We start from the raw sequence: 11,680 nt of genomic DNA, 5'->3' as shown, positions 1-11,680 counted from the left end.
ACTACTCAAGTCTCAAAACCATTAAGTAGCTTTTTTAGAAATTTTGCAAGCATAACAAATCTGTTTCAAATCAGTATTTTTGCAGTGTCGGTGGATTCTTGTGGTATTTGAATGTCCCAACTCTTCTGTTTTTAGCTCACTTTCTTAGATTGGGTTTTACTGAAAAAGTTCCTCATCTGCATGGATTCTGTGTATTTAAGTGATATGCACTGATTAACAACCTTGTGGTAGGTTCATATATATATGTAAAGGATTTTGCCTAGGAGAGACAAAGGATTTTTTTTTCTGGAAACAGCCCAATAATTAATCTTTTTTGTTCGTGTTTGTACTATAAGAACAGGTCCAATTAATTCTCCCACAACTACAGTTTTGGAGAGCTCCTTCCTGAGAGTTTTATCTTTTTACTTATTTCCAAATAAAAGACAGCATAACAAATATGTAGGAAACCTGATTATTCAAATTTATTAACATCAAGAATTATGCAATGATGCTGTAGAACTTTATTAACAAATAGAAAACAGACTGTATACAACAGTGACCCCTACAGCACTATGCTATCACAAGGTAAAAATGAATGTTCTCTCCAACATCACCACCCAGGATTGTTGATTTCAATGCAGTTTGGATACATTGGATAATACAGTTAGAGACCTTTCCACCACCTTTATTTTTAGAGCTATGCACCTGGGAGAAGGCTGTAATCTTTCTGCCTTTAGTGCAAGTGTAAGTTAATAAAGAGGAATAATATATAGTACCATTAAATTAATTCCAGTAGTCTTGCCACATTGGTTAATTAAACCATCTTTACATTGTTGAAAATGAGAGCATTCTAATGACTTTTAAATGTTTACAGGATAGCAAGATTTAGACCCAAACCCAGCCTCTAAGAAGTGATTTCCTTATTTGAAAACCCCCAATCCTTCTCCCCCTCCTATAACCAAGGCACCCCCATTCGGGAGGTGTTTGTGCAGGAAGGCTGGCCTTCCGGAGTTGTGCTATTTTACCTTGGAAAATACTCTGATACTCTTTGTTGGCCACATTTTCTATGTAACCACACTTCAGGATGCTATTGGCACAAAAAGGACTAAATAAAGGAATGTTATGGTGAGGTCCCTTTTTAGAACTTGACTGTGTGGCAACAATGCCACATTTCCTCCCATCTCAACAAGACAAGCTCTGAGGGCAGTGGGTCTCTCTTTCCATTAGAAAGTTTACATGGAATCTGTTGAAATATATGAGGTCACTGGACACATGTCAATAGGATCAAGCATCTGATCTAGCTAGAGCCTCATCTGACAAGACAAGCCTATGGAAAAAAAAAACTTCAGAAGTAATCATTAGGTTGGCTCCAACTCTGTGGAAATGAATATTCTACAAAGGACTGAAGAGGGAGTTGGAGGATCCCAGAGCTATGAGCCAGGTGCTAATATTAACCTGGGAGTGCCCGAAAATGGGCAGCGCCACTATGGTTGAGACAACATAAAGGGGGGGGAAAGGGAGAAGACAAAGGAAAATTAAAACCCCACCACCTCTATTCTCCTGTTTTGCCTGAGCAAAACATTAAGACTTGCAAAAGAATTTTTTAAAAAAGAAAAGATATAAAAGGCTAGTTAACTATTTTACATATATAAAAAATTTTGTCCCTTCCACCTAGTGACCCTCACCATGAAATGTTATCAGGGGGGGTGGAGGGAGGAGGAGGAGGAAAAGGAGTGTAGGTATTAACCTAAATCCATCTGGTGCTTGGAAATGTTAGAAGATGGTCCCATTTTTAGCATGGTGGCAATGTACCTAAATACTGTGGTCAAAACTGGTTGGTCATGGGGAGGCTGTTGCCGCAACAGCAGCATCTGCACAGAAGGACTAACAAATAGGCGGCTGGCTGGGAAGAACCCGTCTCTGCACTTAGACATTCCTGCTGCAACTTGTTGAAAGCATTAGTTACGTTGCATAGTGATCAAAGCTACCAAGATACTCCAGAGCAGCCCGATAACACAGTTGATACTGGTCCTGGAAAAGGGAGAAAAATAAAAATCAGTGCTAAGTTGTAAAGGTAGCTATCAACTGTTCTATTACATCATAGTTCAGAAATTAAGAATAGGAGGTATTACTCTGCACTTCATATTACAGGCCTTGCTCTGCACTGCAACCTGATACAGTTGTGTCCATTTCTAGACTGGGAGGCCTTGCTCACAGTCACCCATGCCTTGGTCATCTTCCCTTTGGATTACTGCAATGTGCTTATATGGGATTGGCCTTGAAGACTATCCAGAAGCTGCAACTAGTCCAGAATGAAGTACAATGAATGAAGTTCACTCCAGTAACACCATACTGTGTCAGCTGCACAGGTTTCCAGTTGCTTTCTGGGTACAAGTTAACGTGCTGTATCACCTTTAATGGCACAGGTGGAACTGTCTCTCCCTACTGCCATCCTACTAGATTAGGAATGGTGGGTTGCTCCATGTCTCATCCCTTAAATGTTGCCATCTGATGGAAACATACCTCTTTGGTGGCCACCTAATTATTTGGAAAAACCTCCCACTGGAGATTGAGAAGAACCCCATATCTTTTAGCCTTCAGGTGGATGGTGAAGACCTGTCTCTTCCCACAAGCTTTGGGCCAGGATGAGAAGGTTGAGCTTAAGGATGTTTGGTCTTGTGCCTGGGAGGAAATTATGTTTTAACTATGTTCTATGGATTTCTGCAAGTCACCTAGAGCAGGGGTCCCCAACCACCGGTCCGCGGACCGGTACCGGGCCACGGAACAACTCCTACCGGGCCGCTGGCTTGCTGGGCGCCGCCATCTTTTTTTCATGAAAAAGTGCTTCCGGTGAGCTTTTCCGGGTAGAAAGTTCACCGGAAGCACGTTTTCATCAAAAAAAGATGGCGGCACCCAGCTGATGCCGGTACCGGGCCGCGGCGTCAAAAAGGTTGGGGATCACTGACCTAGAGTCATTGTATGAGACAGGTGGCCATATAAGCCCTGTAGCTAAATAAATAAATAAATAAATAAATAAATAAATACATACATGAGGTGTTTAGCTAGTACCAAGCAGATGCTAGATCTTATGCCAAATGAAAAGAAATATCAGACTCATCTTTTTACATATCACACTTCAAAGTGCCAAGCAATAAGACTATGGTGGGAGCTAATTCCCAGTAGAACCTGTAAGTTTAATGGCAAGCAACTGGTTGCTTTGATAATACAGAAAACGCAATTATGCAGAATTTGTGGCTGTGTTTACACTTAACCACCTCACATGAAAATTTATTTGCTACTAAATTACAGTACTTTTTTGGCACACAGTTGTTAAAGAGATATAAAATATAGACTGGAAGATCTATTCTCTCCCATCCAACCCATTGAAAAGGAAAGATTGTCTTGATAGACAATATCAAGAGTAGCAGTTGGGAATAAGGCGTGTAGATCAGATACAAATTGTCTTACAAAAACAGTTTAATCTTTCTGGACTAAACACTGGATTCTCTTGCTGTTGTCCTGTAAAGGGGAAAAGTACTTGACTGGTTTCTGGGGCTCCAGCTGTCCTTTAGGTCTGGCAGGCTGATTGGATATCATTAAATTATTCACAATGCAATAGTATTCATGTTGCCTTTCACGATGAACTTATAGTGGGCTGGTTGATCCCTTGAAAATATCTGCTGGAGATTTTTTTTTAAAAAAATTCTGTTCGTATTTCTTGTCCCAGCTTTTCAGGTTATGAAGTCAGTTTGGGATTTGTGAATGCTTCAAAAAGGACTTGGAAAGCATGTTCTGCTTAAAGTATCCTTTTTTTCAAGCACAAGATTAAGAAAAAGATGGTGATTCTTTAAAGAATGCAGCATCTTTTCCCAGTCTTGTGCAGAATATGAAGAAATTTACTTTGAAGCATGCACTATTTGATAACATTCCTGCATCATCTGATCCCTGGAAACTTTGGGTATTTTATTTATTTATTTAAATTTAAATCCAACTCTAGTGGACTTTGGGTGGCATATTGCCCTCTAACTATTACATAATTGTAGTTTTAGAATAATAGGAACTATTAACTACCTGACTAAAAAATAACTGCATTATTCAATTGTAATTAAATTTGAAATTAGTAAAATCAAATTATATATTTGTCCTATTTTCCAAGTATTATTCAGTTAGCAGGTCTTCAGCCAGAAAAAGGTGGGGGATTATTTCTGTTTCTTGTAATAGTTCACATAGTGCTCCAAGAACTTTTTTTTATCACGTACCTGAATAACTGGCGAAATCAGCTGTCTTCTCTTATTGTGCCTCTTATATGCTTAAAAAATAGACTACAAATGTTTGATTGAAACGTTTTTTTAAACTAACCTTACTATCTATATTCTAAACTTCATGTTCCATATAACTGTGTGTGTGTGTAAATAAAAATATATCATTATGGAAAAAAAACAAGGCTAATAGCAGTCAATTAGCAGGTAAGTAGACTATCCTGTTTTCAGAATTAACTTTCTCATATAGGAAGGCAGACTCCACTTTCATCTAATGAATGTTTCACCCACTTCAATTTTAAGGCAGGAAATAGCATGGCAATTAGCTTTACCTCTGTCTGCACCATGGCTGGTCGCTGTGTTCTCAGGGTCTTCACTGTCTGGAACATGTCAACTACCCCTTCATAGCGCATACGCTCCAGTACAATACTCAATGTGATGAACACCCCTGTGCGTCCGACCCCCGCACTATGTACAAGGAAAAGAGTAAATGAGTAACAATCCCAGTTTGGATTGCATCCAAGGGATTGACATTCCAGAAGCTCACAACTTCACACAAAACCACCTGCATTCTAAATAGCTTCAGTTCAAACGTCATGCTAGACTTTTATGCTTAAAACCAATTTGCTTGTCTTTATTCTTAAAATGCTTCTATGTATAGAATAGTGACATCAGAAGCTCTCTAGTTTTCCTGGCAAACTTATTTACCTCACCATTAGCCTATTCCTAAATGAGCTTTCACAGGTAGCTTAATGCCCAAACTCACCTGCAGTGTACTGTGATGGGCCCATCCTGGCCAAACTGTTCCTTAGTTTTATGTACTTGGCCAATGAAGTCAATAAAGCCTTCGCCTGTTTTTGGTACTCCCTGCTCCGGCCAGTCAGTGAACTGGAATTGCCGTATAGTTCTTGATTGCCCATCCTAGTTGTGGAAAAGAGAATAAATCACTGCACCCTGCTTTCATCTTACGGTGTTGCTTACTAGTTCCTGGAAAGATTGAGTGGAGTAAGTTAAATCTGAGCATATTAGCTACACTATTTTATCCCAAAATGTCACTGGCTGTTAGGACAATAAAGCAATGCCTGATGATAAATGTCCTTCTGTACCAGGGAGCTGCAATTTCTGATGGAAACAACATTGGGGGATTCAGAATATGGTGTCTAATACTCACTCTAGCATCAGTGACCTTAAACTCACGAAGGATATATTGAGGCATGTTATATTCAGCCATGGGATCCACTACAAAGTACTGGTAGCGAGCAGAGCGTTCTGCTGGCCAGTACTGGTGGCATTTTTCCTGAAAAGAAAAAAAAGATAAAATTCATTAGTGGCAAACAATATAGTACTACTTGCATGAAAGTTATTGTATTCAAAAGTGACAAAATAAGAATTTTCTTAATAAATGGCTCCTCCCTTCTGGCTGGAAATGACTGATGAGTTTCACCTTGAATACCTCCCCCCCACAACACTTTCCAATAAGCAATCAGGTTGTACTCTCATTTATCTTTCCAGTTCAAAGTTTGATAGGCTTTACTGCTTCAACTGAACCTTCTCATTGTGTGGTCCTCTAGTGTCAGAAAGGGTGTTTTCAGGCTTTAAAACTTTCCATCAATGATACGAGAAAAATCACATTTTACATTTAAAAATTCAGATGCCTCAGATGCCTTAGGTATTAATCTGACCAATTAATCACTGACCAGAAAAATTCAATGAATGAGAACTACAATGAACAAAATAGCTTGAAGGTTTAACTCTCAAATCTGTATCTCCTTCCTGTTATTTCTATTCATGCTGGCACCAGTATTGTCCTAAACTCTCACATTCTCTATTACAATACTCTTATTTTTCTATATGTTTAAGAAACATGATTGTCATACCCACTTGCTCAAATAAATTCTAAAAAAAAATGCTAGACTGATAGTCATTATTTGCAGGGAAATGTTCATGAGTTTCTGTTGTTACAAAATGTACCACTGGAGTCCTTTCTTCCATATGGCTGGTGTCAAGTGTGCTCTCTGGCATATCAGCAATATTTTCTTGACTTTAGATCTGTCACAATCTTCTGTTTGACTTTTCCTGCCAGTAACTATGACCAGTAACTAGGCAGTGCTATGCATAGATTTCTTTGGTTGTGACTCTTCTTAGATACTCCTAATCCACAGCATCAAATTCAACTGTTGTGTCTACAGTTTTAAGGAAGTTTCCAGTTTTTGGCACATATAGCTGAACTGCAGAAACACTCAAAAGTGAGTTAGCCAACAATTTTACAATAATGGTTAACAGAATGTTTTCAGAATGTTTTGACAGGAATGATTCAATCTTCTCTTGATGCTGTTCATCTGTGGCGGCCTTTAATCTTGGTCAAGCTTATGGGACATTCATGATTTGATGCCTTCACACATGGCATGGCAGATTTTTGCAGTCCTTTATTCCTCTAGAACCGAGTGTACTTGAACTTTAGAAGAATTTACCATAAAGGCAACATGTAAGCCATGGTTTTTCCACTTTGTAATCCCTGGGGATTTCATGCCTATAATGTGTTAGATGAAAAACTTCTGAATTCATTGTGGTTGGGAGCTTATTGTGATCTATGTAGTACAAGGAAGTTCTCCAAACCACTGAATCAACAGTCCTGGGTCATACAAACTTAGAGAATTGAAGAACAACTTAAAAAGCAGCTTTTGCAACTCAACCACATTTTTCTCTGATCAATAATTTTTTCAGTAATGTGCATGGCTATACCCATTTGAGATGGAGACACTGACAGAGTACTAGCTCTAAGTCAAGAGTATCCTGACTAACTAGAAGATCAGGCATCCCTCACTTCTCTGTGTGTCTGAGAGGAACTCATTTCTGCTTAAATACAAAACCTCCTCTATTTGTTTGCTTTTTCTGAATGCTGCCTAAAAGGGTTATTGTCTTTCTTTTATGATATAGGTTATAGCCACTTTTCTCCGCCAGCTTTGGAGGCTCTCAATGCTCAATGTAACGCAACAAATAGAGTGATAGCAGAAGCTGACAAGAGAACATACCACCATCCTAAGGGACTAAGTGGCTCCTAGTATTATTTTGTCTTTTGTTTGTGATCAAGTTGACTGCCTGTTTTCTTCAAGTGAATTTGGAGAAGTAGGAGTTTCACAAGAGGATCCCTCACAAAGTGGTGTTAAATCAATCCAGGCTCATGGAGAATGTGTTAGATAAGTACTAGAGGCTGTCAACCAAAAAGATACCCCTTTGCGGCTAGAAACTTATAATTTGAATGGGGGTGCATGGTGGAGTCCTGACAGAGGCTTTCCAGCAGCTCCTAATGCTTACTACTATTTCCACTCACCTTCTCCTATCTACTAGTTTATGCTCCCTTAGTAACTATGCATCAATAACAGGCACAATTTACTTGGTTGGTTTTATTTACTTTGAACAATAGTAAGGTCTCCCTTCTTCAAGATTTAGTACTTGAGGCAATTTCCACAAGGTGAGGCCAGCCCTGAGAAATGCTGGATGAGAGGTTGCTTTCTCAGATGATTTCAGGGGACAGATCTTTTGGAACCCCAGCAGAATCTATCAACCCTGAAGCCTTTGTGTCACATTCTCTACCTTTTATTGATTCACCTGTCCTCAGTTCTGATGAGGGAAAGCATTTTCAGCTGAATTACCTGTCCATGAATCAGACAGGACTGTAAGGCAGGGTATGTTGCAGATCCCATTTATTAGGGATGTACAACTGGTGGGACTACGAATAAGGGCCTTCTCATTGGTGGCTCCTTCCTTATGGAACATAATTCCGATAGAGGTATAATTGGCCCCCACCTTGCTGCTTTTTCAAAAGGCATCTGAAGATGTGGTTTTATCACTAGGCCTGGGGATCCTGAATGGAGATGGAATCAGGGGTGGGATTCTACCAGTTTGTCCCAGTTCAGGCGAACCAGTAGCTCAGAGGATCAGCTGGGGGCAAACCAGTTCGGTTTGCTCTGACGATCAGCTGTTGGGTCTGCCCGCTTGCCAGGGCTCTAGGCTGTGCTTTATATCCTGTTTTTCAAGTTCAGCTGATTTGAGTGGCACAGCGGATTGCTGCGCATCAGCTGTTTAACACGCAGGGATTGCTGGAGAAGGTCAGTAGCAAATGCACCGACCCGGTTGTTACACCGGTTGAATCACACCTCTGGATGGAGCCGATCAAGTGGTTTATTTGTGTTCCTGCTGCCATGGAGGATGAGTTGGGTTTTATGGTTTTATATAGCAGAGTTTTAATGTTGCAAGCCACCCAGGGTTCCTGTGTATAAGTTGGGAAGCCATATAAATTCATTACATTAGTAATAATAACTAAATCCGGAATCTCTTTATGCAAGATTAGGTTTTGTAGTACAAATTTCCCTATAGAACATAGGATGCTTACTAACCCGCCCCATTTCTCGCAGTTTTGTCAGCATCACTACAATGGTGGAGTTGTGTTCCCACAGCATTCGCCAGAAATCCTCTGTAGTCTCAGCCAAAGGTCCCTGTGTGGCGATGTAAGCCTTCTGTTGTCTGCAAGATATCAAAGAGTTCAGATTAGTGACCAACTCTGGCACTTCTGGCATGGGAAGGAGACTGTAACATACATCTAGGTCAGGTTTGGGCAGTGTTTGACAGTTTGCTAAATATTTTAGGGCTTATGTTGTAATTATTTTCATTTATTTCTTCAAAATGGCAGGAAACCTGTACTATTGGTGAAATCATGCTGCCAAAATTTCAGTCATGTAGTTGGAGATCTAACATCACAAAATCTAGATTCAGCAAAACTAGAAATCATGGAACATCTGCATGCATAACAGGGAATTCCCTGTTAAAGCATCCCAAAATCTAAGTCTTGTGAGGTCAGGGATAAAGGTCTAGATTCCACTGTGACATTAAAAAAGAATGCAAATCCAGCCAAATCTATAACTGAGGTTGTGATACTTTTATTTTACCACTATGGGGCACTACAGATCCTCGTATATAACCTTAGGCTCCTCATTTGATCTCTCCAGTGGTGCTAAAAATTAATGAATCTGGTATAGGACAGCTGTAATGATGCAGGACAGAGATGCAAGCTGCTCCATAGTGGATTTATAAGACATCGTAAAAGGTGGGAGCACAGCGTGGGTGAGGGGAGAAGAAACAAATAAAAATGCACCTTGGGCCAGTTGATCCCTTTTGATAAGGTGGAGAATGATTGCTCACTTCAAATAGAAAGATGAGAAGAGATAAATGGGAGCCCTCAGGGACAGTTTAGGTAAGACATGAAATGCTATCTCCTCCAGTTTGGCAGGCGCTCAATAGTCCTCTCTCAATAGTAGCCTTTCTATTTTAGCACTATATACATTAAAGTGTATCACACCAACTACGGTTGCTTTATTGGTGGGGGGGGGGCATATAAATTTAATAAATAAATAAATAAATAAAAATAAGGTGGCAGCTCATAGGGTTATTGGCAGGATAACTGAGTCATCATCAGTAACTCTTCTACATTTCTAACTTTAGCACAGCTCAGAGGTCTGCTGAAGTTTCCACCCCATAGAGTGGAAACTTCCCACCCTACTCTACTGGGGTGGAAACTTCTTTCATGTTCCTAGCTCTCTGCCCACCATGTCTTTTTTTAAAGTCAACCTTCATATTGCCAATTCATTTCTGCTTTTGCAGCCCATCAGATATCGGGAAGGGGTGGGGGAGGGAGATAATAAAATAAAGGTCAGCGCTTCTTCCCCTTACGCAGAAATGATTATCCCATGAAATATCTCTGAATTCACTACTGTAGGTAAACTGCTCTGCAGCCTGATTTTTTTCCTTGGGCCAAATGCTCTGCATCAAATCTTTCAAGTGGTAGGAAGGGGCTCATCTGCTTGTACTGCACTGCTGGAAGGAGATCTGACAAGTAAGGTGTGCATATATTGGAGAATGAATTATGTAGTAAGCTGCCTACAGTGTGTTGACTACAGGAAAACGAAAAACGCTGAAACCAGTATTTCTCCGTTAACTAGATAATAAAGCTTGAACGGAGAAGGTAGGAAGAGCAAAACCACTAAGAAAAAGTAGTTTAATATACGTGCCATGAACCTGACTGATTATGCATGTTGTTGTTCTCTCAGCATTGCTTGACAGAAGTGTCCAAATTAAAGAAGCAAGAGTGAACATCACAAAAGAGATTCAGACTTTGAACAGGACGGCATACTTTACCTGTAACCATCTACAAAGCTAGCATTGATATAATCTGAACCTTCAACACCCCGGATTGGCTGCAGGCAAACCCGTGTCAGCTCATAGGGCATGATATTCACTAGGCGGTTTTTGAATTTGTTGCATGGAAGATTGGCACTGATGAATCGTGAGGTATGTGCTTTGGAATTGGCGAGGAGCTGTGAAGAGAAGTGACAAATTGGCAGGAAAAATCAGATGCAACACTTCAGGAGCAACAGGTCTCTCAACATCAGGTACAATTTTTCACATTTAATACAGAAAAAAAGATTATCTGAAGAGATGATAGAACTTGTTTAGGTAAGAATCACTAGCATGAATTCCATCAAGGAGAATATTCTTGCTCATACTGGAAAGCTGCTAAGAATTTGTTGCTGAGCCACTGTACCATTAAGACTGGAAAGCATAACCATCGCATTCCCACTTTATATTTTTTAGATGAGCACCTCAACACATCTTGCTCATCTAAAAAATCATGAAAACGGGCCCAAATTTGATCTATGTATGTATCAGCACTGCACAATATTGTTATTCGGCAATACGGTCTGATACTAATTGCGCAATGTCTTCCAAACAGCCCAAAGCCTCCTATCCATTATTTTTAAAGGTTTCCCAATCCTTACCCAGGTACAGGAAGATATATGAATATCCATATGCCTGGCTGCTCCTGCTCTTAGTTCTGTGGAAGTTTATTTGCCAGAAAACTACTCATGTGCTCCATCACAAAGGAAATGCCTGGAAAGCAGGCAAGAGAAATTCTTTTGCTTTTTATCTAATGCAAAGTCAAGCTTGAGATTTTGGATTAGATTTTAGAAGCATTCTCCATCCATCCATCTGTGATTCTTGAGCCTAAGACCAAGTCACTTTTAGAGGTTAAGGGTGGTATTTGTATTTCTGGAAGTTGTTGGAATCTACTGTCAAGTCCCCTGGTTTTATGTCCCTGCTCTTATCACTGCTAACTGCTAATAGCAGGAGTCACTTAGAAATGGTAGACTGACATTAAAATAAATACTTATCATAGTTAGAAAGGGAAATGTTATAAAAATGAGTATTGGTGGCTCTCTTGCCTTGCTCTTTCCTTTTCTCCTCTCTGGGAATGGTAGTAATGGAAGGAAGAAGAGACTTTGCTGAATCTTGCACCCGTCTCCTAACTCTCATTAAAGCAGAATCAGACACCCAACTGTTCTGATGGCGCTTGCTCCTGCTGACCTTTCATAGGACTAGCATTTATA

General features: G+C 40.0%; 1 protein-coding gene across 8 annotated transcripts in view; it reads right to left on the bottom strand.

Moving 5' to 3' along the window:
• Positions 1 to 437: 437 nt before the first annotated feature.
• Positions 438 to 11,680, bottom strand: part of PTPRF (protein tyrosine phosphatase receptor type F) — a 588,039-nt gene continuing 576,796 nt past the window's right edge. For 7 of the 8 annotated variants that reach the window (XM_087960145.1, XM_026665718.2, XM_026665721.2 and 4 more), the window contains 6 exons: positions 10,431 to 10,609; positions 8,636 to 8,762; positions 5,410 to 5,535; positions 5,005 to 5,159; positions 4,571 to 4,706; positions 438 to 2,010 (listed from right to left, as the gene is read on the bottom strand). In XM_087960145.1, coding sequence (XP_087816271.1) covers positions 1,942 to 2,010; positions 4,571 to 4,706; positions 5,005 to 5,159; positions 5,410 to 5,535; positions 8,636 to 8,762; positions 10,431 to 10,609 — 792 coding nt within the window. In that variant the 3' untranslated portion in view covers positions 438 to 1,941. The remainder of the gene's footprint in view (positions 2,011 to 4,570; positions 4,707 to 5,004; positions 5,160 to 5,409; positions 5,536 to 8,635; positions 8,763 to 10,430; positions 10,610 to 11,680) is intronic. The other variant, XM_087960151.1, reaches the window with a different exon arrangement.

Source organism: Notechis scutatus, chromosome 3 (genome assembly GCF_049901735.1).
Source record: "Notechis scutatus isolate UNSWTSFEM ecotype Mainland chromosome 3, rNotScu1.2, whole genome shotgun sequence".
Lineage (NCBI taxonomy): Eukaryota > Metazoa > Chordata > Lepidosauria > Squamata > Elapidae > Notechis > Notechis scutatus.
Note: the sequence above shows the minus strand (reverse complement) of the source record. Positions and strands in the feature narration are given on the sequence as shown.